The sequence below is a fragment of the Microcaecilia unicolor genome, chromosome 2, assembly GCF_901765095.1.
Source record: "Microcaecilia unicolor chromosome 2, aMicUni1.1, whole genome shotgun sequence".
NCBI lineage: Eukaryota > Metazoa > Chordata > Amphibia > Gymnophiona > Siphonopidae > Microcaecilia > Microcaecilia unicolor.
The window spans coordinates 327,504,325-327,529,270 of record NC_044032.1 but is presented as its reverse complement, the minus strand read 5'-3'; the positions used below and the strand labels follow the sequence as shown (position 1 = coordinate 327,529,270).

Below are 24,946 nucleotides of genomic sequence, written 5' to 3'. Positions count from 1 at the left end.
GGTATGAAAGCATTAGCCAGCTAGCGCATTGCACTTATCACACCCTAACCGCCTAACACAGTTAACATGGGACCACCAACTGCCTTTCTAAATAGGAGGCTGTAAGTACTTCCTCGATAACCTGGAGCAGATACTGCACATAAATCTGAATATTAATGGTGCAATAAAAAATGTGAGAATTCCCTTTCTTGCTGCAGCAATAGTTTTGGGCCTGCCATGCATTAAAATTCTGCACCATAGTGCATTGAGCCCAAAACTTACTGCATTTTAGTAAGCAGTCTCCTAACTACATTAAAATAAGTTTATCTTGTTGGGCAGACTGGATGGACCATTCAGGTCTTTATCTGCCGTCATTTACTATGTTACTATCATGCTCATTTTCGAAAGAGAAGAACATCCATCTTTCGACATAAATCGGAAGATGGACTTCCATCTCTCAGAGACGTCCAAATCGGTATAATCGAAACCCGATTTTGGACGTCTCTAACTGTAGTCCATCACAAGGACATCCAAATTTATAGGGGGCATGTCGGAGGCGTAGCGAAGGTGGGATTTGGGCGTGCCTAACACTTGGACGTCTTTGACCCATAATCAAGAAACGCAAGGACGTCCATGGCAAACACCTGGACGTGTTTATATTACGAATAAGGCACAAAAAGGTGCCCAAAATGACCAGATGACTACCAGAGGGAATCGGGGATGACCTACCATTACTCCCCCAGTGATCACTAACCCCCTCCCACCCTCAAAAAGCATCTTTAAAAATATTTCGTACCAGCCTCTATGTCACGTTTTCCAAAAACGCAGGAACTTGGATTGTGAGCCCTTGGACCACTGCCGAGGAGCGGCAGTGGCAGGCAAAACCACCCCACACCAGAGACTAGACAGAACAGGACTGGACCCCCGGACTGGAGTAGCAGCAGAGGTAAACAAGCAGGAAACCAGAGCAGGCACACATAAGCTTCCCCTGCACTTGGCCACCTTTCACCAGGAGTTGAGCTCCTGACTGCGAGTGGCCGGCAGGACTTACTGGGCAAGGTAGGACTGGATACCTACTAGGCTGAACCAGGACTGAGGGTCAGAGGGGAAAGGAACATACAGGGGCAGCAGGGCAAGGAAGGGAAGGCTCACGGGCAGGACTGAAAGCTGCAAGCAGCCACTAAAACAGGGAAAAACACTGAAAACAAGACACAAACAGACAACCAAGAACTAGACACAGAAGACTAACCCAAGGTACAAGCTGGGTCTGGGCAGGCAGCAGACAGAAGAGAAAACCAGGATACTAGCCGGGTCAGGGACAGGCAGCAGGCACAAGAGAAAACCAGAAAACAAGCCAAGTCAGGGCAGGCAGCAGGCAGTAGAGAAAACCAGGAAACAAGCCGGGTCTGGGTAGACAGCAGAATCAGGCAAGAAACTAAAACAAGAAACTCGACTAGACAAAAGTGCACAGCACACCAACATACCAGGGACCTTAGCCGATGCAAAGGCCAAGCAGAGAGTTTCAAAATGGCTAATAAGCCCAGCAGCTGCTGAGGCTCAGCTGCTGCAATCACCAGGCAACTAAGGGTGCTGTGCAGGTTCAAACAAAACAAGCAAGTCTGGCAGGCCGGAAGATCCGGACTTGACTGGGCTGAAGTCTGGAAGGGGAAACAGCACACACACAATCCAAGCAGCCAGCACGCAGAGACAGAACTAACACAGGAAAAACTGACAGGAGCCAGCTCAGAAGCTGACCACAGGAAATACGGTGAGTTGGAGAGGGGTCACGGCCACAGACCTGGCACTCTATGCCAGCCTCAGATGTCATACTCAGGTCCATGACAGCGCATGAAGGTCCCAGGAGCAGTTTTAGTGGGTATTGCAGTGCACTTCAGACAGGTGGACCCAGGCCCATACCCCCCTACCTGTTACATTTGTGGAGGAAACAGCGAGATCTCCAAACCCCACCACAAACCCACTGTACCCACATATAGGTGCCCCCCTTCACCCGTAAGAGCTATGGTAGTGGTGTACAGTTGTGGGTAGTGGGTTTTGGGGGGCTCAGCACACAAGGTAAGGGGAGCTATGTTCCTGGGAGCATTTTATTAAGTCTACTGCAGTGCCCCCTAGGGTGCCTGGTTGGTGTCCTGTCATGTCAGGGGGACCAGTGCACTAGAAATGCTGGCTCCTCCCACATCCAAATGGCTTGCATTTGGATGTCTCTGACGGTATTATTGAAAAGAAAGATGGACATCCATCTTGTTTCAAAAATACGGTTTTCCCTGCCCCCGGATTTGGACGTTTTACAAAGCCATCCAAATCGCAACTTGGACGTTTCTTTTGAAAATGCCCCTCCACGTAACATATGCTAACACAGTACCACTAAGTCAGTTATTTAGTGCTTTTAGGAAAATTGACCTATATTGAACTACTATAACTAAGTTGAACTACTATAACAATTTGTTTCTATTTCACAGGATCCACAAATTTTGGATATTGCAGCTGATCAAACTAAAGTAAAAGAAATATTAAAAGACCTGCAGACTGTTCTAGAAGAACTACAAAAACGTGCATATCAGTACAAATCCTATCAAAAGAATTTTAAGGTACAACATTAACATTTTATATTTATTGTGTATTATGTTGACATTGTAATGTAGCATACTGTGCCATACATTGTATTGTTATTTAAATATTTTTACTGTTGTAATTGTCTATTGCTTATGTTTGACTTATTCTTGCTGCACACCGCCTTGAGTGAATTCCTTCAAAAAGGCGGTAAATAAATCCTAATAAATAAATACAATTTAAGGTATTTATTTACAAATAGGTCATGACAAGTATTTTCACTTTTAAATGGGGAGGCCATTTTCAAAGCCAGTTCCATAGGTTAAAAAAAATAGTATGACTGAAAATTGCCCCCTGGTTACACATGGGCTTCCATAGTTTTAAACGGTTAAAAAGAGGCATTCTAAGAAGCATGTTTATTACAGGGGAGTAAATTGAATATTTACTTAACATTTTCAAATGTATGTGAGATTTTATTGCCTTTTCTTTTGGCTATCCACACAAATAGCAGGTGGGCAGTCGTACTGCATGTATATTGCACTACCTTCTTTTGAAAGCAAAATACATATTGTTTTCCTCTGAAAATTGACTATAATATACATGGGCTGTAGGTATTCACATACTTACATTATTTTGCTCTGGACATTTAAAGGTTGAGGATAAAAAAGTAATAGTAGGTTTCTCTGAGGACAAGCAGGCTGATAATTCTCACAAATGGGTCGTCCTCCGCGACAGCCCAGGAGACCGGAAGTCCAAAACAAAAGAGAAGTCTCTGGAAACGCCCTGTCACGTGGCCCGAGCGTACTGCGCATGCGCGAATGGGTTCCCGCTCGCGACACGAGCGTTAGGTGTTCAGTTCTTTTTGATCTGCGCTTCAGGAGAGTTGTGTTTTTGCTGCTACTCCCCTTTCGGCTCAGGAGAACCGTTTTTTCGCGTTTATCATGCCCTGTCTCTTGTTCTTCTTGTTCTTATTTAAAAAAAAAACAAGAATATATACTTAGTTTTTCCTTTACTTTTTTAGTTTTTTTCTTCTTCTTTGAAGTTTCCTTTCTTTTTCGTTGCGGCTGCCCTTTAGGCTGCTCGGCCGCGTCTTTTTCCCCTTTTTTGTGCCTTTTTATTGTCACCATCGAACCTTTTGATTTCGCGGATGCTATTTTCCTGCCCATGTTATCGGAGACTTCCAGCGGCTTCAAACGCTGTACTTGCTGCAACTGGACCATCTCGTCTACCGACCCCCATTCGTGGTGCCTTCAGTGTCTTGGGCCCGACCATCTTCTAGCTGCCTGTAAGCTGTGTAAGTTGATGAAGAAACAGACCCAAGTGGCTCGAGAGGCTTAGCGTGAGAGACTTTTTTCTGACCGGTCCAGTCCTTCCACGTCAGCATCAACATTGGTACCGAGGTCGGTGGCATCAGCATCGACGTCAAAAGGAAGCAGCGGCACCAAGAGTTCAGGTAATAGCTGCCGAGCAACCGCATCGAGCTGGGAGCAGCGAGACATCGAGTGAGTCTCCACCCATCTCGAGGCCTACTGCTATGTAGGCCCCCCGGGACCGACCTTCTCGGACCCGGCCCCGAGGAGGCGTGAGGATTCCACGTCCTCCTCTTCGGTACCGAGGAGTCTCGATGACGGGTGTCGAGCGAAGGCTAAGAAGCACTGTCATCGATCTCCTTCCATGCATGGTACCGAGAGTTCCGGGGACCCGAGGGAGTCGGCACCTGAGAAGCGTCGGCGCCGGGAGGACCGTTCACCCTCCATACAAGAAGTGCTGATGCGCCGGTCATCTGGCAGCCTAGTTCAGACTCTCGAGCCCCCTCAGATTCCGGTACCGACTTCTGACTGCCCCCCCCCAGCCTTTTCCGATGGAAGCTCTCGATGAGCGCATCAGGGCCCTTCTTCCAGAGCTTCTGGAAGGGTTGCTTCGCCTGTCTGCCTTGGTGTCGGGGGTGCTTACTCCGTCCGTACCGACTGTGGGGCAGCATCTGGGCCATCACCTGTGAGGAGGTCCCCATCCTCAGTGCTGCTTGTGGTACCGATGTCAGCTGCCACGCGGGTCGATTCCCCCTCGACGTCAGTGGAGGAATCTTCGCCGGAGTCTAGGCAGGGGTTGATTTCTCGACACCCCCCCAAGAGGTCATCGATCCTCGACATTGAGACAGGCTCGGGTTCGGGCTGCTCTTAGGGAGCTTTTGTCTGACACCGATGAGGAGCGCTCGTGGGAAGAGGAGGAGGACCCCAGGTACTTTTCGGAGGAAGAGTCGTGTGGGCTTCCTTCTGATCCTACTCCACCAAATGAAACTAGGATGTCTCCACCTGAGAGTCTTTCTTTCTCCTCCTTTGTGCGGGAAATGTCTAAGGACATTCCATTCCCTATGGAGGTTGTGGATGAGCCCAGGGCTGAGATGCTCGAGGTCCTGGATTATCCTTCTCCACCTGCTGAGGTTGCAACGGCCCCTCTGCATAATACACTCAGGGAACTGCTGATGCGGAATTGGTCATGCCCTCTTTCTAATCCAGTGGTCCCCAAAAAATCCAAGACCCAGTACAGAGTCCACTGTGAGCCTGTAATGGTGAAGGCCCAACTTCCTCACAATTCCATGGTGGTGGACTCTGCTCTCAGAAGAACCAAGAGTACTAGGGACTATGCCTCGGCACCCCCAGGCAGAGAGTCTAGGACCTTGGATTCTTTTGGGAGGAGAACGTATCAGGCTGGTATGCTCACCGCCAAGATCCAAACATACCAGCTCTACACGAGCATCCACTTGTGGAACTTGGTGAGGCAACTGTCCAGTTTAGTTGAAGCACTTCCTCCGGAGTTTGCTGAAACTTTTCACCAGGTGGTCAGGCAGCAGAAGGCATGTCACAAATTCCTGGCCAGGATGTTCCTTGCCGGGGGGATAATCTTTTTGGAGAAAAAGTAGAGGACATGGTCGATCAGATAAAAAAGCATCATGACGCCATGGATTCTCTCTCCTGCCGGACGTCTTCTACTACTGCCTCCTCTTCTAGGAGGTTTTTTGGAGGGAAGAGGAGTGCTCCCTATTCCTATAATAGGCTTAGGTACACTGCTGCTTCTCGACAGCCGGTTCAGGCTCAGCCCCAGCATGCGCGTTCCCATCAACGCAGTGCGCCTAAGGTCCCTAGGGCTCCCCAGCAAAAGCAAGGGACTGGCTTTTGACTGGCTCCAGTGCAGCATAGCCTCGGAAAAAGTGTCCGTGCTGGACAGCTTGCCCGTCGGGGGGAGGTTGATATTTTTTCACCAAAGGTGGCCTCTTATAACCTTCGACAGGTGGGTTCTTCAAATAGTCCAGCTAGGATACACTCTCAATCTGGTATCCAAGCCTCCAAATTGCCCACTGGGAGCTCAGTCCTTCAGCTCCCAGCACAAGCAGGTGCTTGCAGAGGAACTCTCTGCCCTTCTAAAGGCCAATGCGGTCGAACCCGTTCCACCAGGGGAAGAAGGGCTGGGATTCTATTCCAGGTACTTCCTTGTGCAAAAGAAAACAGGGGGGATGCGTCCCATCCTAGACCTAAGGGCCCTGAACAAATTCCTAGTCCGAGACAAGTTCAGGATGGTTTTCCTGGGCACCCTTCTTCCCATGATTCAGGAAAACGATTGGCTATGCTCTCTGGACTTAAAGGATTCCTACACTCACATCTCAATACTTCCAGCCCACAGGAGGTATCTACGATTTCAGCTGGGAACTCGGCACTTTCAGTACTGTGTACTGCCCTTTGGCCTCGCATCTGCGCCCAGAGTCTTTACAAAGTGTCTGGCAGTTGTCGCAGCATCGCTACGCAGACTGGGAGTGCATGTGTTCCCTTATCTTGACGATTGGCTGGTGAAGAGCACCTCAGAGGCAGGGGCTCTACAGTCTATGCGGATGACTATTCGAATGCTGGAGCTACTGGGGTTTGTAATCAATTATCCCAAGTCCCATCTTGTCCCAATGCAGAAATTGGAGTTCATTGGAGCTCTGTTGGACACACGGATGTCTCGAGCTTATCTTCCCCGGCAAGGGCAGACAATCTCCTGACCCTAGTGTCCTTCGCTTGAGCGTCTCAACAGATCACAGCTCGGCAGATGTTGAGACTCTTAGGACACATGGCTTCCACAGTTCATGTAACTCCCAGGGCATGCCTACATATGAGATCAGCTCAGTGGACCCTAGCTTCCCAGTGGTCCCAGGCCACAGGGGATCTAGAAGATGTCATCCCTCTCTCCACCAACTTTTGCAGTTCCCTTCAGTGATGGACCATTCGATACAATCTGTCCTTGGGACGTCCATTCCAAATTCCTCAGCCACAGAAAGTGCTGATGATGGATGCATCCCTCCTGGAGTGGGGAGCTCATGTAGATGGACTTCACACTCAGGGAGCTTGGTCTTTTCAGGAGAAGGATCTTCAGATCAACTTCCTGGAATTAAGAGCGATCTGGAACGCTCTCAAGGCTTTCAGAGATCGGCTGTCCAATCAAATCATTTTAATTCAGACAGACAATCAGTTTGCTATGTATTACACCAACAAGCAAGGGGGCACCGGATCTCGCCCTCTGTGTCAGGAGGCCGTCCGGATATGGCTTTGGGCTCACCACCACGGCATGTTTCTCCAGACCACGTATCTGGCAGGCGTAAACAGCAGTCTGGCCAACAGACTGAGCAGGATAATGCAACCTCACGAGTGGTCTCTAAATATGGATGTTGTCCACAAGATCTTCCGAGCATGGTGCACCCCCTCAGTGGATCTTTTTGCCACTCAGATCAATCACAAGGTCCCTCAGTTCTGTTCCAGACTTCAGGCCCATGACAGATTAGCATCAGATGCCTTTCTCCTACATTGGGGGACAGGCCTTCTGTATGCGTATCCTCCCATACCTCTAGTAGGGAAGACTTTGCTGAAACTCAAGCAAGACTGGGGAACAATGATCCTGATTGCTCCTTTTTGTCCTTGTCAGAGCTGGTTCCCTCTTCTTCTGGAGTATTCCTCCAAAGAACCGTGGAGATTGGAGTGTTTTCCAGCCCTCATTACCCAGAACGAGGGGTCACTTCTATATCCCAGCCTCCTGTCTCTGACTCTCACGGCCTGGATGTTGAGAACTTAGAAGTTGCCTCTTTAGGCCTTTCAGAGGGTGTCTCCCGAGTCTTGCTTGCTTCCAGGAAAGATTCCACGAAAAAGTGTTATTCTTTTAAATGGAGGAGGTTTGCCGTCTGGTGTGACAGCAAGGCCCTAGATCCCTTTTCTTGTCCTACACGGACGCTGCTTGAATACCTTCTACACTTATCAGAGTCTGGTCTCAAGACCAACTTCGTAAGGGTTCACCTTAGTGCAATCAGTGCTTACCATCAACGTGTAGAAGGTCAGCCTATCTCTGGACAGCCTTTAGTAGTTCGTGTCATGAGAGGTTTGCTTTACTCAAAGCCCCCTGTCAAACCTCCACCAGTGTCATGGGATCTCAACATCATTCCCATCCAGCTGATGAAAGCTCCTTTTGAGCCATTGAGTTCCTGCCATCTGAAGTACTTGACCTAGTGAGTCTGACGTCGGTGCCGGGCATAATGGTAGAGACTATTATTAAGAACAAAATTACAGAGCATATTCAAAAGCATGGATTAATGAGACAAAGTCAACATGGATTTAGTGAAGGGAAATCTTGCCTCACCAATCTACTACATTTCTTTGAAGGGGTGAACAAACACGTGGATAAAGGGGAGCCGGTTGATATTGTGTATCTGGATTTCAGAAGGCGTTTGACAAAGTACCTCATGCAAGACTCCAGAGGAAATTGGAGAGTCATGGGATAGGAGGTAGTGTTCTATTGTGGATTAAAACTGGTTAAAAGATAGAAAACAGAGAGTAGGGTTAAATGGTCAGTATCTCAATGGAGAAGGGTAGTTAGTGGGGTTCCCCAGGGCTCTGTGCTGGGACCGCTGCTTTTTAACATATTTATAAATGACCTAGAGATGGGAGTAACTAGTGAGTTAATTAAATTTGCTGATGACACAAAGTCGTTAAATCGCGGGAGGATTGTGAAAAATTACAAGCGGACCTTACGAGACTGGGAGACTGGGCGTCTAAATGGCAGATGACGTTTAATGTGAGCAAGTGCAAAGTGATGCATGTGGGAAAACGTTGCCAGATAACGTGGTGAAGGCGGTTAGCTTGGCAGAGTTTAAAAAGGGGTTAGACGGTTTCCTAAAGGACAAGTCCATAAACCGCTACTAAATGGACTTGAGAAAAACCCACAATTCCGGGAATAACATGTATAGAATGTTTGTACGTTTGGGAAGCTTGCCAGGTGCCCTTGGTCTGGATTGGCTGCTGTCGTGGACAGGATGCTGGGCTCGATGGACCCTTGGTCTTTTCCCAGTGTAGTATTACTTATGTACTTATGGGAAAGAGGAACCCGAATTATAGCTATGTCATGCAAGGTTCCACGTTAGGAGTCACGGACCAAGAAAGGGATCTAGGTGTCGTCGTTGATGATACGTAGAAACCTTCTGCTCAGTGTGCTGCTGCGGCTAAGAAAGCAAATAGAATGTTAGGTATTATTAGGAAAGGAATGGAAAACAAAAATGAGGATGTTGTAATGCCTTTGTATGAGGTCACGTGATGCGGTGTGAATAGCAGCTGTGTTTCAGCGCTGCTCCGGGACCCTCACTCCTTACCTCAATCAAAAACGCTGAATTTACCCCTCCTCCGTTGGGGAACAAAAGTTGAGAACTGTCACTGCCAAAAACTAGCTCCAAGATGGTGGAGGTGAAAGGTGATTGTAGTGGAGAATTTACCGATAAACAATTGGCACAAATAACAGCAGTGGTGGGAGCAGCATTAACTCCACGGTTCGACCTGCTAACGGGACAGTTGGAAAAATTAGAAGCATCTTTGGCGGATACGGTGAAAAGACTGGGTGAGTCAGAAAACCGGATATCAGCACTAGAAGATACGTGGGCCCGGAGCGAACCGGAGGTCTCGCACCTTAAAGATCAGATAAAGGCCCAGGAAGAAAAGCTAGAAGACATGGAAAATAGATCGAGAAGATGTAATCTGAGAATTGTAGGACTGCCAGAAAAATTGCCAGAAAAATCACTAGGACATATTTTGGAACAGTGGCTATGCAAAGAATTTGCCTTATCCGACAGTTATGGGGTGCTGTGCATCGAGCGCGCTCACAGAGTTGGATGGCAACAACAAAATAATCAAAGGCCAAGGATTGTCATTATAAAGGTGCACAACTACCTTCATAAGGAAGAAATTATGAGGAGCTTCAGATTGAAACGTGACTCCTTGACATGTATGAAGGAGCTCAAATTAGGATCTTTCAAGATTATTCAGCTGGAGTACAGGAATAAAGGCGTCGTTTTCATCCAATATGTTCTGAAATGGTGGAGAAGAAAATCTGGTTTATGCTGCTGTATCCGGCAATTTTAAAGATTCATCATGAGGGACAATGGCGCTCTTTTGACTCAGTGCCTGAAGCGCAAAAATTTGTTAACGCAGAATTGCAACTAACTGGAGCTTGAAAGCACAGGAGTGGTGTCTGCTGTTTCAACTTGGATTGAGTTTGCAAAAGGTGTTATAGAAGTTTACAAAGTGGAAGAGATAATGTGCCAATGGCAGAAGGCAAGTTTACAGATAAGGTTATTTTTCACAACACTTCAGACAGTCATTTTTGAGAAGCGTTTATAGAAGGGACTTTGTAACTGTTTAGCGCTGAATCTGCACGGAAGCGAGTGTTTAAGGGGCAAAATGTTGATGGTAATGGGGGAGCGAATTTATGGGACATTCTGAGAGGAGAGAGGGGGTGAGGGTCCTAGCATGACCAGGGCCTGGATGATGAAGTTCACACATTCTCAATTTTATTAAAAATCAGCATGCGCACAGGGGAGGGGGAAGCAGTGCGCTTGCTTGTGGTGAATATCACAAACCCTTGCCAGCCAAACCAGCAGACTTTGGGGGTCCAAACCCAAACTGAGGGGGTCCTGGCCCCCAAGGTTCCCTGTGACTATGCCACTCATTGGCACCTATCTACCTTTAATGTGTACCACCTGCAGAAACCAGGCCAGATAAGAATTGTGTTAAGAATTGTGTTCAATTCCAGTACTCAGTTCCAAGAAATCTCATCCGACAATATACTTCTGTCTGGTCCTGACATGATCACCAGTCTATTAGGGGTTCTGATCTGCTACAGAAAAGAAACAATTGCAATAACAGCTTACATATAGCAAATGTTCTACTGTTTAGTAGTACACCCAGACTACAGAAACTATTTAAGATTCCTATAGGATTATGACAATGACATCAACAAAGAGATTGTGGAACACAGAATGAGAGTCCATGTCTTTGGTAACAGTCTATCAACAGCAGTAGCCACATATGGGCTCAGAAGGACAGCCTAAGAAGGAGAAAAAGAGTATGGTACAGATGCCAGACATTTCCTGGGAGGAGACTTTTGTGTGGACGATGGGTTGATGTCTTTGCCCACCGCTGAAGCCATTGACTTGTTAAAGAGAACACAAGCAATGCTAGCAGAGGCTAATCTGAGACTTCATAAATTGCCTCTAACAGTCCAGAAGTAATGAAAGCATTTCCTGTAGAGGATCATGCCAAAGGCTTGAAAGACTTTGAATTGAGAGTAGATACATCTCCACTCCAGTGAAGCCTTGGGTTACATTGGAACCTAAAAAGAAACGTCCTTACCTTTCAAGTCTCAACTCAAGGCAAACCATATACTCGTTGAGATGTTTTGTCTACAGTTAACAGTCTATTTGATCCACTGGAGTTCGTGGAAGATCTTTGTTAAGAGCACTGTTCTAAAGTACTGATAGGTGGGATGACCCACTACCACAAGAAATTTTATTTATTTTATTAGGATTTATTTACAGCCCTTTTGAAGGAATTCATTCAAGGCAGTAAACAGCAAGAATAGAACAAACATGAGCAATAGGCAATTACAGCATTAAAAGTATTCAAATAACAGTACAAAGTATGGCATGGTATACTACTTACAAATGTCAACACAATACTTAATAGAACATTTTAATTGATAGTGAAGGGTAGATCAAAGATGTAACATATAGATAGGTAAGAGAGTAAGAAGAATTAGAAAGTAAGGTGACTGATTTAAAGACTGATTTAAAGAAAGTTGCACATGAGGTCAGAGAGATGTTTAAATATTATCTCAGCTAGCGTAGGAGTGGATAAACATGTCCTGCTGCAGTATGTGCAGCCCAAGTCACTCCTTGTGTGTGTGAGTGAGACTAACAAGTTAGTTAGTTCTTCCATTAAAGGCCTGGTTGAAGAGCCAAGCTTTCACCAGTCTTGTGTTAAGTGGAGCCTTTCAGGCAGTGCATTCGAGAGTGTGGGGGCTACTCTGGAGAAGGCTCGCTTGCGGGTATCACATCGTGTAATGTCTTTTGGAGAGGGGTGTGGTTAGTGATAGTCCTTGGGAGGACCTTAGTGTCCTTGGCGGTGTGTGGCGGATCATCCTATTCTTCGGGTACTCGGGGCCATTCCCATTCAGGGCCTTGAAGATCAGACAGAGAGTTTTACATTTAGCCCTGTATTGTACTGGTAGCCAATGAAGTTTTTGCAAAAATGATGTGATGTGGTCGTGTCGCATGAGATAAGAATGGGAAAAATGGAAAGATTCCCTACAGGCTCTTGAACAGCTCCAAATGCCATGCACATATATTCCTTATCCGCTCAGTACTGCTAGATGCAAGGAGATTTGCATCTTCTCAGAAGCTTCTGTAAAAGCCATAGCTGCAGTGGCCTACTTGAAAGCAACAGATGCAGAAGAAATGTCTCACGTGGGTTTTATCTTCTTCATTAAGGCCAAGTTAGCACCACAGCCCAATCACACTATTCCACATTTAGAACTGTGTGGAGCAGTACTGGCAACAGAGATAGCAGAGCTAATACTGAGTGAAATGGACATTCAAGTAGACACCTGTCACCAAAGTGCTGTCAGAGATGCAGATTCAGAGATCATCAATAACAACTTAGTGCCACTTGGTAATTTCAACACCAGACTCCTATCTAAGACAATAGATTGCTTCATCAGAGTCATCACTGAACCAGTGATCTTCATACCTCACGAAGACACATGAACTCTGTGGACCATTACCCACTCCAGAGACTCAGAGACTTTCTCTCTCTCTCTCTGTTGTTTGTTTTGTGTTTTGTGTTTCTCATTTCGGCTCCTATGAGAAAGAGAGAAGTCATCAAGCAACAAAAGATCCAGCTTACTTGGACTTCCATGCCTATTGGTTATTGGTAAAGGGTTAGTAGTGGTATCTTCTGATACCGTTTGGGGAGTGTTCTTCCCCCACTGCATGGGGCAACTTGTTCTGTCTACTTGTGACAGATTACATGTGTGTATATTATTTAAATTGTGCATATGGACCAGATCACTGCATTTCTACAGTCCCCAGTGATTAGTCTTTATTAATGCCTGTGTTCTGCACTCACAAACAGATGATCAAAGGTAAATGTGGGCGCTAGAGACCATTAGTGCCAGTCTACTGCCCACATTTACCTGCGCTTCATGATCAGCCACCCGGAGTGTCAGAACAAAAGTGCACAGCAGATCAATGCAAGTAGCATGCTAATACATGCTAATGTATGCTGATCTGCTTTTTTGTTCTGGTGCTCCATGATCAAAGATAGAGCATGCTGAACAACAGCACTCTACTGCTTAAAACCCTAAGCCAGCTTGGAGATGAATTTAGGGCAGGAAGGGCAGCAGGACAGCAGTCGGACGGCAGGATGCAGCTTTCCACCCGGGCTGTCACTGTCAGTCCTGGGGATCTGGTGGACCCCCAGACCCCCCACCCCAAATACAAATACCTTTGTGGTCCAGTGGGACCCCTTTCAAGGCCCCCATCACTGGTGGCCTAGTAGCAACCCCCTCCAACTCCCACACCAACAGAAGAGGTGGCTGGAGGTCACCGGACTAGCAGTGACCGCGATTCCTCCAAACCCCTGGTACCTTAAATGGAGAAGGGACGCGATCCTTGTCCCTACTACTACGAGCATCATCTTCAAAATGGCGGTGCCATGCCTGGTGCATTCAATACTCCCTTATATGGTATGGAAGCCCCGCCCAGTGCAGGCTGGATTTTGCCATTTTGGAGGTGGTGCTCATAGGAGGAGAGACTAGGATCACATCCCTCCTCCATTTAAGGTACCAGGGATTTGGGGGGGAGGGTCACAGTCACTGCTAGACTGCAGACTGGATGGACCATCATTTACTATGTTACTATGTGTGGGCTGGAGGTCCGGTGACCGCCAGCCATTTCTGTTGGGGGGGTTGGGGGGCTAGAGATCCACCAGATCTCCAACCTCCCGTATCAGTGTTCGGGAGGGCCATGTCTTTTTTTTTTTTTGGGGGGGGGGGGGTAGCTCCTTGGAATATTTGACAGGTCCAGGCTTTTCACAGCCCGGACCTATCAAACAAAAGTGTGCGAGGATTAGGCACAACCCTCTCTCACTTCCCCCCCGATAATCAGCACTAATAACATGCTGTGCCTGTTGATATCAGTGTCCAAATCACCAGGTACTGCCAGGTTTTCCTTTCAGGCAGAGGGACTGATCACAGAAATGGTCTCACTCTGTATGTACAGCATTCCTAATCTGTCTCAACACAACTGTAAGTGAATGATTTGTTTTTCTTGTCATCAACTGCACTAAACAAAAAATTAGGATTAAGGACTGGAATTTATTCTTGGTAACTAGCAGCCTTGTAGAGGCCAGAATAGAAATTTACCATGTAGATCGCAAAAGGGTATACATACTGTGCCTGTTCATATGGATGCTTCTGCATTGGGTTTTTTTAAGGATCCTTCACATGTTATGTTTGCACAGAAATTAAGTTCAGTCTTAAACAGAGCTTCTCTCTGATGGCATTTAATGTAAATGGGTAGCCAGTATGTATCTCCACATTTTTACTGCTACTAAGAGACAATAAGGTGGTTTTAGTTACTAATGGAGCAAGTAAGTAATGTAGCAATACAGCCCAGCCAAAGGTGTAAAGTATTCTTGGGTAATGATGTCTGGGTAGTTGAAGGTTAACCCATTTTAGTACAGTTTAGATTCCTGAAGGAAGAGACACAGACAGAAGTATATCATGATTTTTTTTGTTTTTGTTTTTAGACTTTAGAATTAAAGAAACAATATGCTGTTCAAGCGGCTTAATGTTCCTTTAAAGTCTTGATGACATGTGGCATGTGGAGAAGTAAATTGGTACCTGATGTGTGTCAAGTAGACATCATTTCTCGTATAAAAATGTGTAGAACATAGAGCAGCAGTCTCTGTAGACAACGGAGCCATGAAACAGTGACCACTGGAGGCCACTGAAGGAAGGGGCATTGGGACACTGAAAGTACTTTTGAAAAGAGAGGTTGTGATCAGAAATTATAGTGGGAATGGCGGAAGCACAGCAAGGATTAGTTCAATGATAAGGAATCTAAAATCTATCTGCCAATGAGCCCCAAATATGGCTGCGCTGTCCAGAGGCAGAGTGAGGGAACTGCCATTTTGTGTAGCAAAACCTCACCTCCTCCACTGATGGCAGAGCATTGCTTTTCCGTGAGGAAGGAGAAAGAGAAAAAGCTGAATAGAGATGGAGAGTTAGTGTGTGAGCTGTCTGAAAATTACAGGCATGGAGAGTTTCTCCTGGCTGAGTGAAGGAATTAAAAAGTGATCAGAGTTACCCCAGTAGAGGGAGATTCTAAGTTGTAGAGTATGGCTACAGGACATTACCATAAAATCTGCGTGCTCCACAGAGACAGCAAGAGCTACCATTTTGACAATAGTAAAGATTATCCACTCTGTAGACAGAGAAGTGTAGAAGCATATTTTCAAAGCACTTAAACTTACAAAGTTATATAGTTTTCGAAAGAGAAACATATCTAAAAAGTGGCATAAAGCAGCATTAGGACATGTTTCTCACAAAAACGTCCAAATCAGTATTTTCAAAACCTATTTTTCAGATGTTTTTCTATGCTGTTCATCTGCAGTGGCATTCAAATCTCAAGGGGGCATGTCAGGGGTGTGTTAAGGGCAGGATTTGGCCGTTCCTAAGACTTGGACATTTTTTAGCCATAATGGAACAAAACAAAACTTTCTAGGACTAAAGCCAAGATATTTTGATCTAAATCTGTTTTTATAATGAGTAAGGCACACAAAGGTGCCCTAAATGACCAGAAGACCACTGGAGAGAATCAGGGATGACCTGTGATTAAAAACATTACTTATCAGCTTCTATACCAGCCTCAGATGTCATACTCAGGTCCATTAGAGCAGCATGCAGGTTCTGGAGTAGTCTAGTCATGGGTGCAGTGCACTGCAGACAGGTGGACTCGGGCCCATACCTCCTCCTATCTGTTACACTTGAGCCCTCCAAAACTCACAAGAAACCCACTGTACCCACATATAGATGCCCCCTTCACCCATAAGGGCTATTGTAGTGATGTACAGTTGGGGGCAATAGATTTTGGGGGGCTCAGCAGACAGAATAAGGGAGCAATGGTGAGATGTGTACCTGGGAGCATTTATTTGAAGTCTACTGCAGTGCCCCCTAGGGTGCCTCATTGCTCTCCTGGGATGTCTGGGGGACCAGATAAGTAAAATGCTGGCCAATCTTACATCCCAATGGCTTGATTTTCTACATTTTTCATTTGGACGGTTTTGTTTTCAAAAATAGTCCAACCCCCCCCCCCCCCCAAAAAAAACAAAAAACAAAAAACGAACAAAGCACACAACCTTGTTCAAAATGGTATTAAAAAAAAAAAGTTATCCTTTTTTTGAAAATTACCTTCTTTCCAATTTGGATTTTGGATATTATGTGCAAAACGTCCAAAGTCGGACTTAGACATCATATCAAAAATGCCTGTCATAGTAACCTATGGAACTTAGTAAGTCTAAGTGCTTTAAAAAATGAGCCCTATTGTATACTGAAATTTTGAGCAGCTCAGACGTTTAAGTAAGACAACAACAATTTTATAAAGCTACACCCACTCACATTTGGGGAGAGCAGGAGACTTTTCTCACCACTTACTGGCAGTGTCAGCAATTGGTACACCCACTCCTGGTGGCTCCTTCTTGATGTGTTCTGAGAACTGTGCTGTGGCATCTGGCAAACACTTGTGCCTTAGGAATGCCGGTGACAGATGCTGGAGTATTATGTCTGAGTGCCCTGATGGCCCGATGGTATCTGGTGGTTGTGGTGGTGGTGGAGGAGAAGGAGAAGGGGGAGGAGACAGAAAGATGGTCTGAGGATTGTTGGCCATGTGCCCCCTGGAAATGCTCATCATTGCTGAAAAGAGGACTGCTGTGGGCAGTCTGCCAGCGTCACCTTCCCAGCAGATCTGATACCTGAGCCCTGAGGGGAGGGTAACTGTGCTGCTGCAGGCAGACTCCATTGATCACCTCCCCCAGCAGTGCCAGTACTGGGTCCTGGGGGGGAGGATGTACTGCTGCTGTGGGCAGACTCTTTCGATCACTTCCCCCAGGAATGACAGCACTGTACCCTGGGTAGAGGGTAATTGTGCTACTGTGGGCAGACTCTGTGCACAGCTCCACATGTCCCCGCTGTGTCACTGATATATTACTTATTTCTTTTGTTACATAGCACAGGGTAATCTGTGGTCAGAACATCCAAGAGAGAGACATAGCTCAGGAGGTGTTAGAAGGAAAGATAGTAAGTAAGGAGAGAGAGAGAGAGAGACTCTTATATACTGTGTTTGCTGTGAAACCAAACTCTAAGCCTGAATTTATTAAACTCTTCCCACACTGCTGTGGAAGATATGGTGCCCAAGAAATAAGGTGACTCCTGCAGGTAAGGGGCGGGGGGCTAGCACTGTGGGCCTGAAAGAAATAGAAATAAAACAAAGCTGTCTCTAATTTCCACCAAACCCATAAATCTGCACTAGCTAAGATTTAGAGTAAATGACCAAACAGTTTTGCAATATACAATCAGAAATTTTACAGCTGTAAGTCCTGACTCTAAAAATGCTGAATTAAACAGACAGCCAGTAGATATTATGAAAAAACATAAACGTTATGCAGTTTAGTATCACAATATCACTAATTATTCAGCGGGACAGGGCAGTTTAAGCCATATAGGAGGAGTAAAGAGAGAGAGAAAAAAAAGAATAGGGTTTATTTGTTTGTTGTTTGAGGGGGGTTGCCCTTCTAAGTACAGCTAGATCACAGAAATAAAGATAGGAAGCAGGAAGCAGACAGATAAGATCGGCACAAAACCAAGGATTAGCCAGATGGAAAATATGAAACAATCCGAGTAAATTTTGCTTAGCTCTGAACAAGTGAAGATCCAACTGAAATAATGGCACCTGTTTTTGGTAGCAAGGCTTTTTCCTGTGCTCTGATTACACCCTGCAGTGAAGAGTCCCCTGTCCAGGAAATCAGGTGATCCCTGAAGGTAAGGGTCTAGGGAGGTCGGAGGTTGGGAGAGTGCTGCTGAAAACGATGGGTTAGCCCCGAAGAGGCAATTTAACTAGCCAGGAGCCATTTCTGGCTGGTTTATTGCTTTGAATATCGACCCATCCTATATAAAAGCACCTCCAACGTTCTGAAGCTGAGAAAGTGAAGCCTTGAAGCCTCCCTACCTCCCAACAGCAGCAGCGGTAACAGGCGTGCAGGTTCGACCCTTCTCTCTCTCAGCTCTGGTCCCGCCCTTGCGGAAACAGGAAATGAGGGCGGGACCAGAGCTGAGAGAGAGAGAAGGGCCGAGCCTGCACGCCCGTTACCGCTGCTGCTGCTGCCGGCTGCCGTAAACCCGACTTCGTAAGTGAAAATGACTTTTAAAATTTGGAGGTAAGGGGCCTGGAACTGGAAGGGAGGAGGAAGGGAGGGACGATGACACCCCCATGCGTGTGACGTCGCGTTCCGCAGGGGGGGGTGGATCCTGGAACTGGGAGGGAGGGAGGGGGGGACCTGAAACTCGGAGGGAGGGAGGGGGGAACCTGAAGTTCAGTCCCCTGAAATTCGGAGGGAGGGAGGGGACGACCCTGGAACTTGGAGGGGATGACCCTGGAACTCGGAGGGAGGGAGGGGGGACAACCCTGGAACTCGGAGAGAGGGTCGACCCTGGAACTCGGAGAGAGGGAGGGGGACCCTGAAATTCAGAGAGAGGGAGGGGGACGATGACCATGGAACTCGAAGGGACGATGACCCTGGAACTCGGAGGGAGGGGGACGACGACCCTGGAACTCAGAGGGAGGGAGGGGGAAGACCCTGGAAGTTGGAGAGAGGGAGGGAGGGGACGACCCTGGAGCTTGGAGGGAAGGAGGGGGAGGAAGACCCTGGAACTCGGAGGGAGGGAGGGGGGGGGACACTGGTACTGGGAGGAAGGGAGGTAGGGAGGGAGGGGGGCCCATGGCACACACTCTCATTCTCACACACACACTCTCTCACAGACACACTCGCACCCAGTCTCACTCTCTCTCTGTCACACACACATACTCACACATTCACTCTCTCTCTCTCTCACATAGTCACTCTCACACACACTCTCTCAAACATACACACTCCAAGGAAAACCTTGCTAGCGCCCGTTTCATTGGGTTCAGAAATGGGCCTTTTTCCCTAGTATATGTATAAACGCTGCTAATTAACTATAGAAGATGCAATCTTTCTTTATTTTTAGTTTGGAGGGAGAAATAAGGGAGAATTAAGGAAGATAGCTTTATTGAGTTCTCCTGTAAATGGCTTGCACAAACAAACAATTTTTAATAACCTGTGTATGCCAAAGGACAGCTGTAAATCCTGACATAAAACTATTAGGTCATACACATGCATTCCCTATATGAAATAGGAAATTCACATGTAGATTTTTGGGTTATTCAGACCGCATTCACAGTACACACCCCCAACATTTCCCTTGCAATTTCTATATATGATGGATATCTACATGTCAACAGAGCTTCTTTTAGAACTGCTATGTGGATGTCATTTCCTTGTGTAAATGCTGGAATTTCAAAGGGGAAATCTGTGAATAGGCTTCTAAAATAACTCACATATTTTCACTTATTCTTAAAGGTAGAAGTGACAAAGTTTGAAGCCTTGGAAGAAGTTAGTGCTGAACTGAAACTGAAACAGCTTCTTTGGGATTCTTACTCTGAATGGGAATTGCTCTTAGAAGAGTGGTTGAAGGTAAGAGAGATTATCTTTTTGTTGTTGTTGTTGTTGTTTTCTTGTTATGTCTCTTGTGAGCAGGAAGACTACTACTACTACTATTTAGCATTTCTATAGCGCTACAAAGCATATGCAGCGCTGCACAAGAGTTGAGGCATGATTTACAGTTTTAATGTTATCAATAGAAATCAAACAAAATAAAACATGGAAAAGAAAATAAGATGATACCTTTTTTATTGGACATAACTTAATACATTTCTTGATTAGCTTTCGAAGGTTGCCCTTCTTCGTCAGATCGGAAATAAGCAAATGTGCTAGCTGACAGTGTATATAAGTGAAAACATTCAGGCATTACTATGACAGTCTGACAGGGTGGGAGGATGGGGGTGGGTAGGAGGTATGCATGGGGACATCAAAGCATATCATTGATATTTTAACAGGATGGGTGTGGATAGGTGAGGGGTGGGGTGATCAACAGAGAAATACAGCTTTATGGTTTATAATGGGCTAGGAACCCCAGATCCTTGTTAAGTCCTTTCTGTTGGGTGTTAAAATATTCAATCATTCTGACTTCAAAGGTCTTACGTTCTTGTATGGTTTTAAAGTTACCTTTCAGGATTCTCACTGTGAAGTCACTGGTACAGTGTCCTGGTCCTGTAACATGCTGACCAACAGGGGTGGGAGCCCCTACTGGCACCAGTATTGTTCATGTGATGTCTATGTAAATTGAATCTTGTCTTAAGCATCTGGCCTGTTTCTCCAATATAGCATCCTTCGTTACATTTTTTACACTGAATGATATATACCACATTGGAAGATGAGCAAGTGAAAGATTCTTTATGTTGAATATCTTTCCTTTGTGGATGACTGTGGGGTCCTGTGAAATATTTTGGCCATAGTTTGCAACCTGGATAAATTACAGGGAAGTGTGCCCTTCTGTTCCTTTTCAGTCTGGATGGAAGTTTACTTCTGATTAGCTTGTGTTTTAAGTTGGGTGGCTTTCGGAAGGCCAGTACTGGTGGGGATGGGAATATCTCTTCAGTAATCTCCTCTCTGGAGTATAGCGTTGTAGATCTCTTATGATTTTCCTCAGTTTTCCAGCTCTGGATTGTATGTCACTACAAGGGGGATTCTGTCTGTGGAGTAAAAGGGGGCCTGTGATAGCATCACAGGGATTGGTGCGCAATGATGGTAAGGACTCTGCGCTAACCTACTTGTAATCAGGCAGCATGTGGCACTGCCCAATTACCGCTGGGTGCGCACTACAAAAATACAAAATATTTTTGTAGCGCTGGAAATGGTGCATGCTGGGGGTGGTAGTTCTGAATTGGCGCACAGCAAGACCTTTGTAAAAGGGCCCCTAAGTATTAAACTTGGCAGGAGTTTATTTTTGTCCAGAAGGTCTTGGGCTCATTCAAACTTCTCTGTCTTTTAGAACTCTCTTATCTTCTCTGAGAAACACACCTCTGATCTTTTCTCCCTTTCCTTTCGTTCACTGCTGTCTCTCTGAGACACAATCTACCTACACGAACACAGGAACACACATATTACACACATTCTCTCATTCGCTCTCTGACTCTACATTGAGAAACTGCATATTTGCTTTGTTCTGGCTTTCTTTCTGAGAAATACACTCACTTCTCTTTGGGCCCTATGTGTTAAAGCCATGAAAATATTTGCAAGTTGGTACCTGTTTCTGTGAAATTTAGCTAATAGATGCAATAAACTATTGGCTAGTTTACATCTTTAGGGCCCTGTTTACTAAGCCATGTTGTAGGCATGCATACTTTTTAGTGCACACTAATTTTTAGCACTCACTAAACAGTGTGCACGCCTACAGTAAGGCTTAGTAAACAGAGCCCTTATGTAGGCTTCGCAAAGGAATTTCTCACGTGTTGCCACAGCCAGGAAGTTCCTGCATTTTAGGCTGTGGCAACACGAGTAATTATTTAAAAATCTGTGCTCCTTTGTGTGGGTGCTGGCAAAACTTTAAAGAACATAACTACTACTTCAGCTACTACTATTTATCATTTTTATAGCGCTACTAGACATACGTATCACTGTATACTGAACATAAGTGTTGCCATACTGGGACAGACTGAAGTTCCACCAAGCCCAGTATCCTGTTTCCAACAGTGGCCAATCCAGTTTACAAGCACCTGGCAAGATCCCAGAATAGTAAAACAGATTTTTATGCTTCTTATCCTAGAAATAGCAGTGGATTTTCCCCATTCATCTTAATAATGGCTTTTGGACTTTCTTTTAGGAAGTCATCTAAACCTTTTTTAAACCCGCTAAGCTAACTGCTTTACCACATTCACTGCAACGAATTCCAGAGTTTAATTACACATTAAGTAAGAAATATTTTCTCTGATTTGTTTTAAAATGTAGCTACTTTGTAGCTTCATTGCATGCTCCCTAGTCCTAGTATTTTTGGAAAGAGGTAAACAAGTTATTCACGTCCACCGATTCCATTCCATTCCACTCATTATTTTATAGACCTCTATTATATCTCCCCTCAGCTGTCTCTTCACCAAGTTGAAGAGCCCTAGCCACTTTAGCCTTTCCTCATAGGGAAGTCATCCAATCCCCTTCATCATTTTCATCATCCCTTCTCTATACCTTTTCTAATTCTGCTATATCTCTTTCAAGGTGCGTTGTCCAGAATTGCACACAGTATTCAAGGTGCGGATCGCACCATGGAGCGATACAAAAGCATTATTACATTCGCATTTTTGTTTTCCATTCCTTTTCCTAACATTCTATTTACTTTCTTAGCCACCACTGCACACTGAGCAGAGAGTTTTCAAAGTATCATCAACCAGATAGGAGGGGAGAGATTAGTAAGCTCGACTCAGGAGAGAGGACCTTGAGGTGTTGGTGTCCGAGGATCTAAAGGTGAAGAAACAATGTGACAAGGAGATGCAGACCAAGAAAGGGATCTAGGTGTCGTCATTGATGATAAGTTGAAACCTTCTGCTCAGTGTGCTACTGCGGCTAAGAAAACAAATAGAATGTTAGATAGTATTAGGAAAGGAATGGAAAACAAAAATGAGGATGTTATAATGCCTTTGTATCGCACCATGGTGCGACGGCACCTCAAATATTGTGTTCAATTCTGGTCGCCGTATCTCAAAAAAGATATAGTGGAATTAGAAAAGGTGCAGAGAAGGGCTATGAAAATGATAAAGGAGATGGGACAACTTCCCTATGAGGAAAGGCTAAAGCGGCTTGGGCTCTTCATCTTGGAGAAAAGGCGGCTGAGGGGAGATATGATAGAGGTCTATAAAATCATGAGTGGAGTGGAATGGGTAGATGTGAAGCATCTGTTCCAAAAATACTAGGACTAGGGGGCATGCGATGAAGCTACAATGTAGTAAATTTAAAATGAATCGGAGAAACTTTTTCTTCACTCAACGTGTAATTAAATTCTGGAATTCGTTGCCAGAGAATGTGGTAAAGGCAGTGTGATGGAAGTGAATTTTAAAAGATTGTTTTTCAACTCTGTCTTCGACCAAAAGTAACTTTTCTTGTAACTACAAAAAACAAGTTGGAATGCAGAAGATAAGACACAGCTCTAACTAATTTGGTATGTGAAGGGGAGGATGGCATTTGTTTTCGGAAGTCCAGCTTGGCCACCTGGGCTTGGGAAAGCATGTGACCACGTTCCCACAGACCTAAGCAGAGAAGCATTCTGTAATTTTCCTTAGCTCTGGTCATGGGCTCGGAGCCTAATACAAAGGGAGGGCTTGTCAGAGCAGAGTGGGAGCTCATCTGTGAGTAACGTACGGACTGCGCAGAGGATCTGTTCCTGGTCTAAAAAAAATCTCCTGGCTTTCGCTGTAACAGGCCCCCCCCCCCCAGCTGATGATAAGAACCTGCATGACGGAGACCAGAGATGTTGTATGTATGTATTGCTTCTTTTCCTGGTCTAAGGACTCTTGGCATTGCTTAGATTTAGAGACCAGTGATGTAATGATTGTTTACAGTTAATCACTGTGTGTATACAGCTAATCATTGTGTTTATATGTGCTAATCATTGTATCGGAACCGACCGTTCCACTTGTCTATTAGATTGTAAGCTCTTTGAGCAGGGACTGTCTCTCTTTGTTGGATTGTACAGCGCTGCGTAACCCTGGTAGCGCTCTAGAAATGTTAAGTAGTAGTAGTAGTAATTTAGCTCCTCTACTAAAGGTTTTCATTACTTATTACGAATCCAATGAATCCACAGTAGTTTGTGTCAGTGAGATAGGCTGTAAATCCATAGCAGTTCAGGCAGTTAGCTTAGCGGAGTTTTAAAAGGTTTGGACGGCTTCCTAAAGAAAATGTCCATAGACCGTTATTAATGGACTTGGGGGAAAGTCAACTATTTATGGGAATAAGCAGTATAGAATATTTGTATGTTTTTGGGATCTTGCCAGGTATTTGTGACCTGGATTTGGCCACTGTTGGAAACAGGATGCTGGGCTTGATGGATCTTTGGTCTTTCCACAGTATGGCAATACATATGTACTTATATGTGGCAAGAAGGATGCTAGGCTGCATAGAGAGGAGTATAACTAGCAGAATACAGGAGGTGTTGATGCCTCTCTTCAAGGTCATTGGTGAGGCCCCACTTGGAGTATTGTGTTCAGTTTTGGAGGTCGTATCTTGCTAAAGATGTAAAAAGACTGGAGTGTAAATTTTAATGGGGCTTTCGACATTAGGTTCAGAAACTTTTAGTACAAGAAGAGTGCTGGGCAGACTTCTATGTTCTGTGCCTTGAGAATAGCAAGGACAAATCAACTCAGGTTATACATGTAAACTATCCACATACCATGTAAAATGAGTTTATTCTTGTTGGGCAGACTGGATCGACCATACAGGTTCTTGTCTGCCATCATTTACTATATTACTATAATAAGCCAGAGTCCAAGATAAATATTTCACCAAACAGCTGTGTAGAAATCCTAAAAACACCTCAGCAGTGCAACTCAAAGCAAGAAAGATTTTAAGCTTTAAGACTCAAGCACGCAAATCTTCATCTGTCCTTTTGTGTGAATTTTCTATATTGTTTCACATATTCTTTAACTTTTCAACAAAATTTAATTAGAGTAATAAAACGTTTAATGAAAACTTAAATTTGTTGGTTCAGGGGCAAAACAGTCCAACAATGGCGCATGTTTTGCATGAAGCTGTTTCAAGGACATAAACTCCTGTGAAATAAAATCAGAGATATTCAATCCCTATCGGTTAAATAGAGA

The 24,946-nt window shown here is 45.2% G+C and overlaps 1 protein-coding gene across 1 annotated transcript in view; it reads left to right on the top strand.

The window, feature by feature from the left end:
• The window catches only part of DNAH6 (dynein axonemal heavy chain 6), a 2,906,060-nt gene that overhangs the window by 503,900 nt on the left and 2,377,214 nt on the right, over positions 1-24,946 (top strand). Inside the window, exons 18-19 of the mRNA XM_030192089.1 lie at positions 2,457-2,585; positions 19,608-19,721. Coding sequence (XP_030047949.1) covers positions 2,457-2,585; positions 19,608-19,721 — 243 coding nt within the window. The remainder of the gene's footprint in view (positions 1-2,456; positions 2,586-19,607; positions 19,722-24,946) is intronic.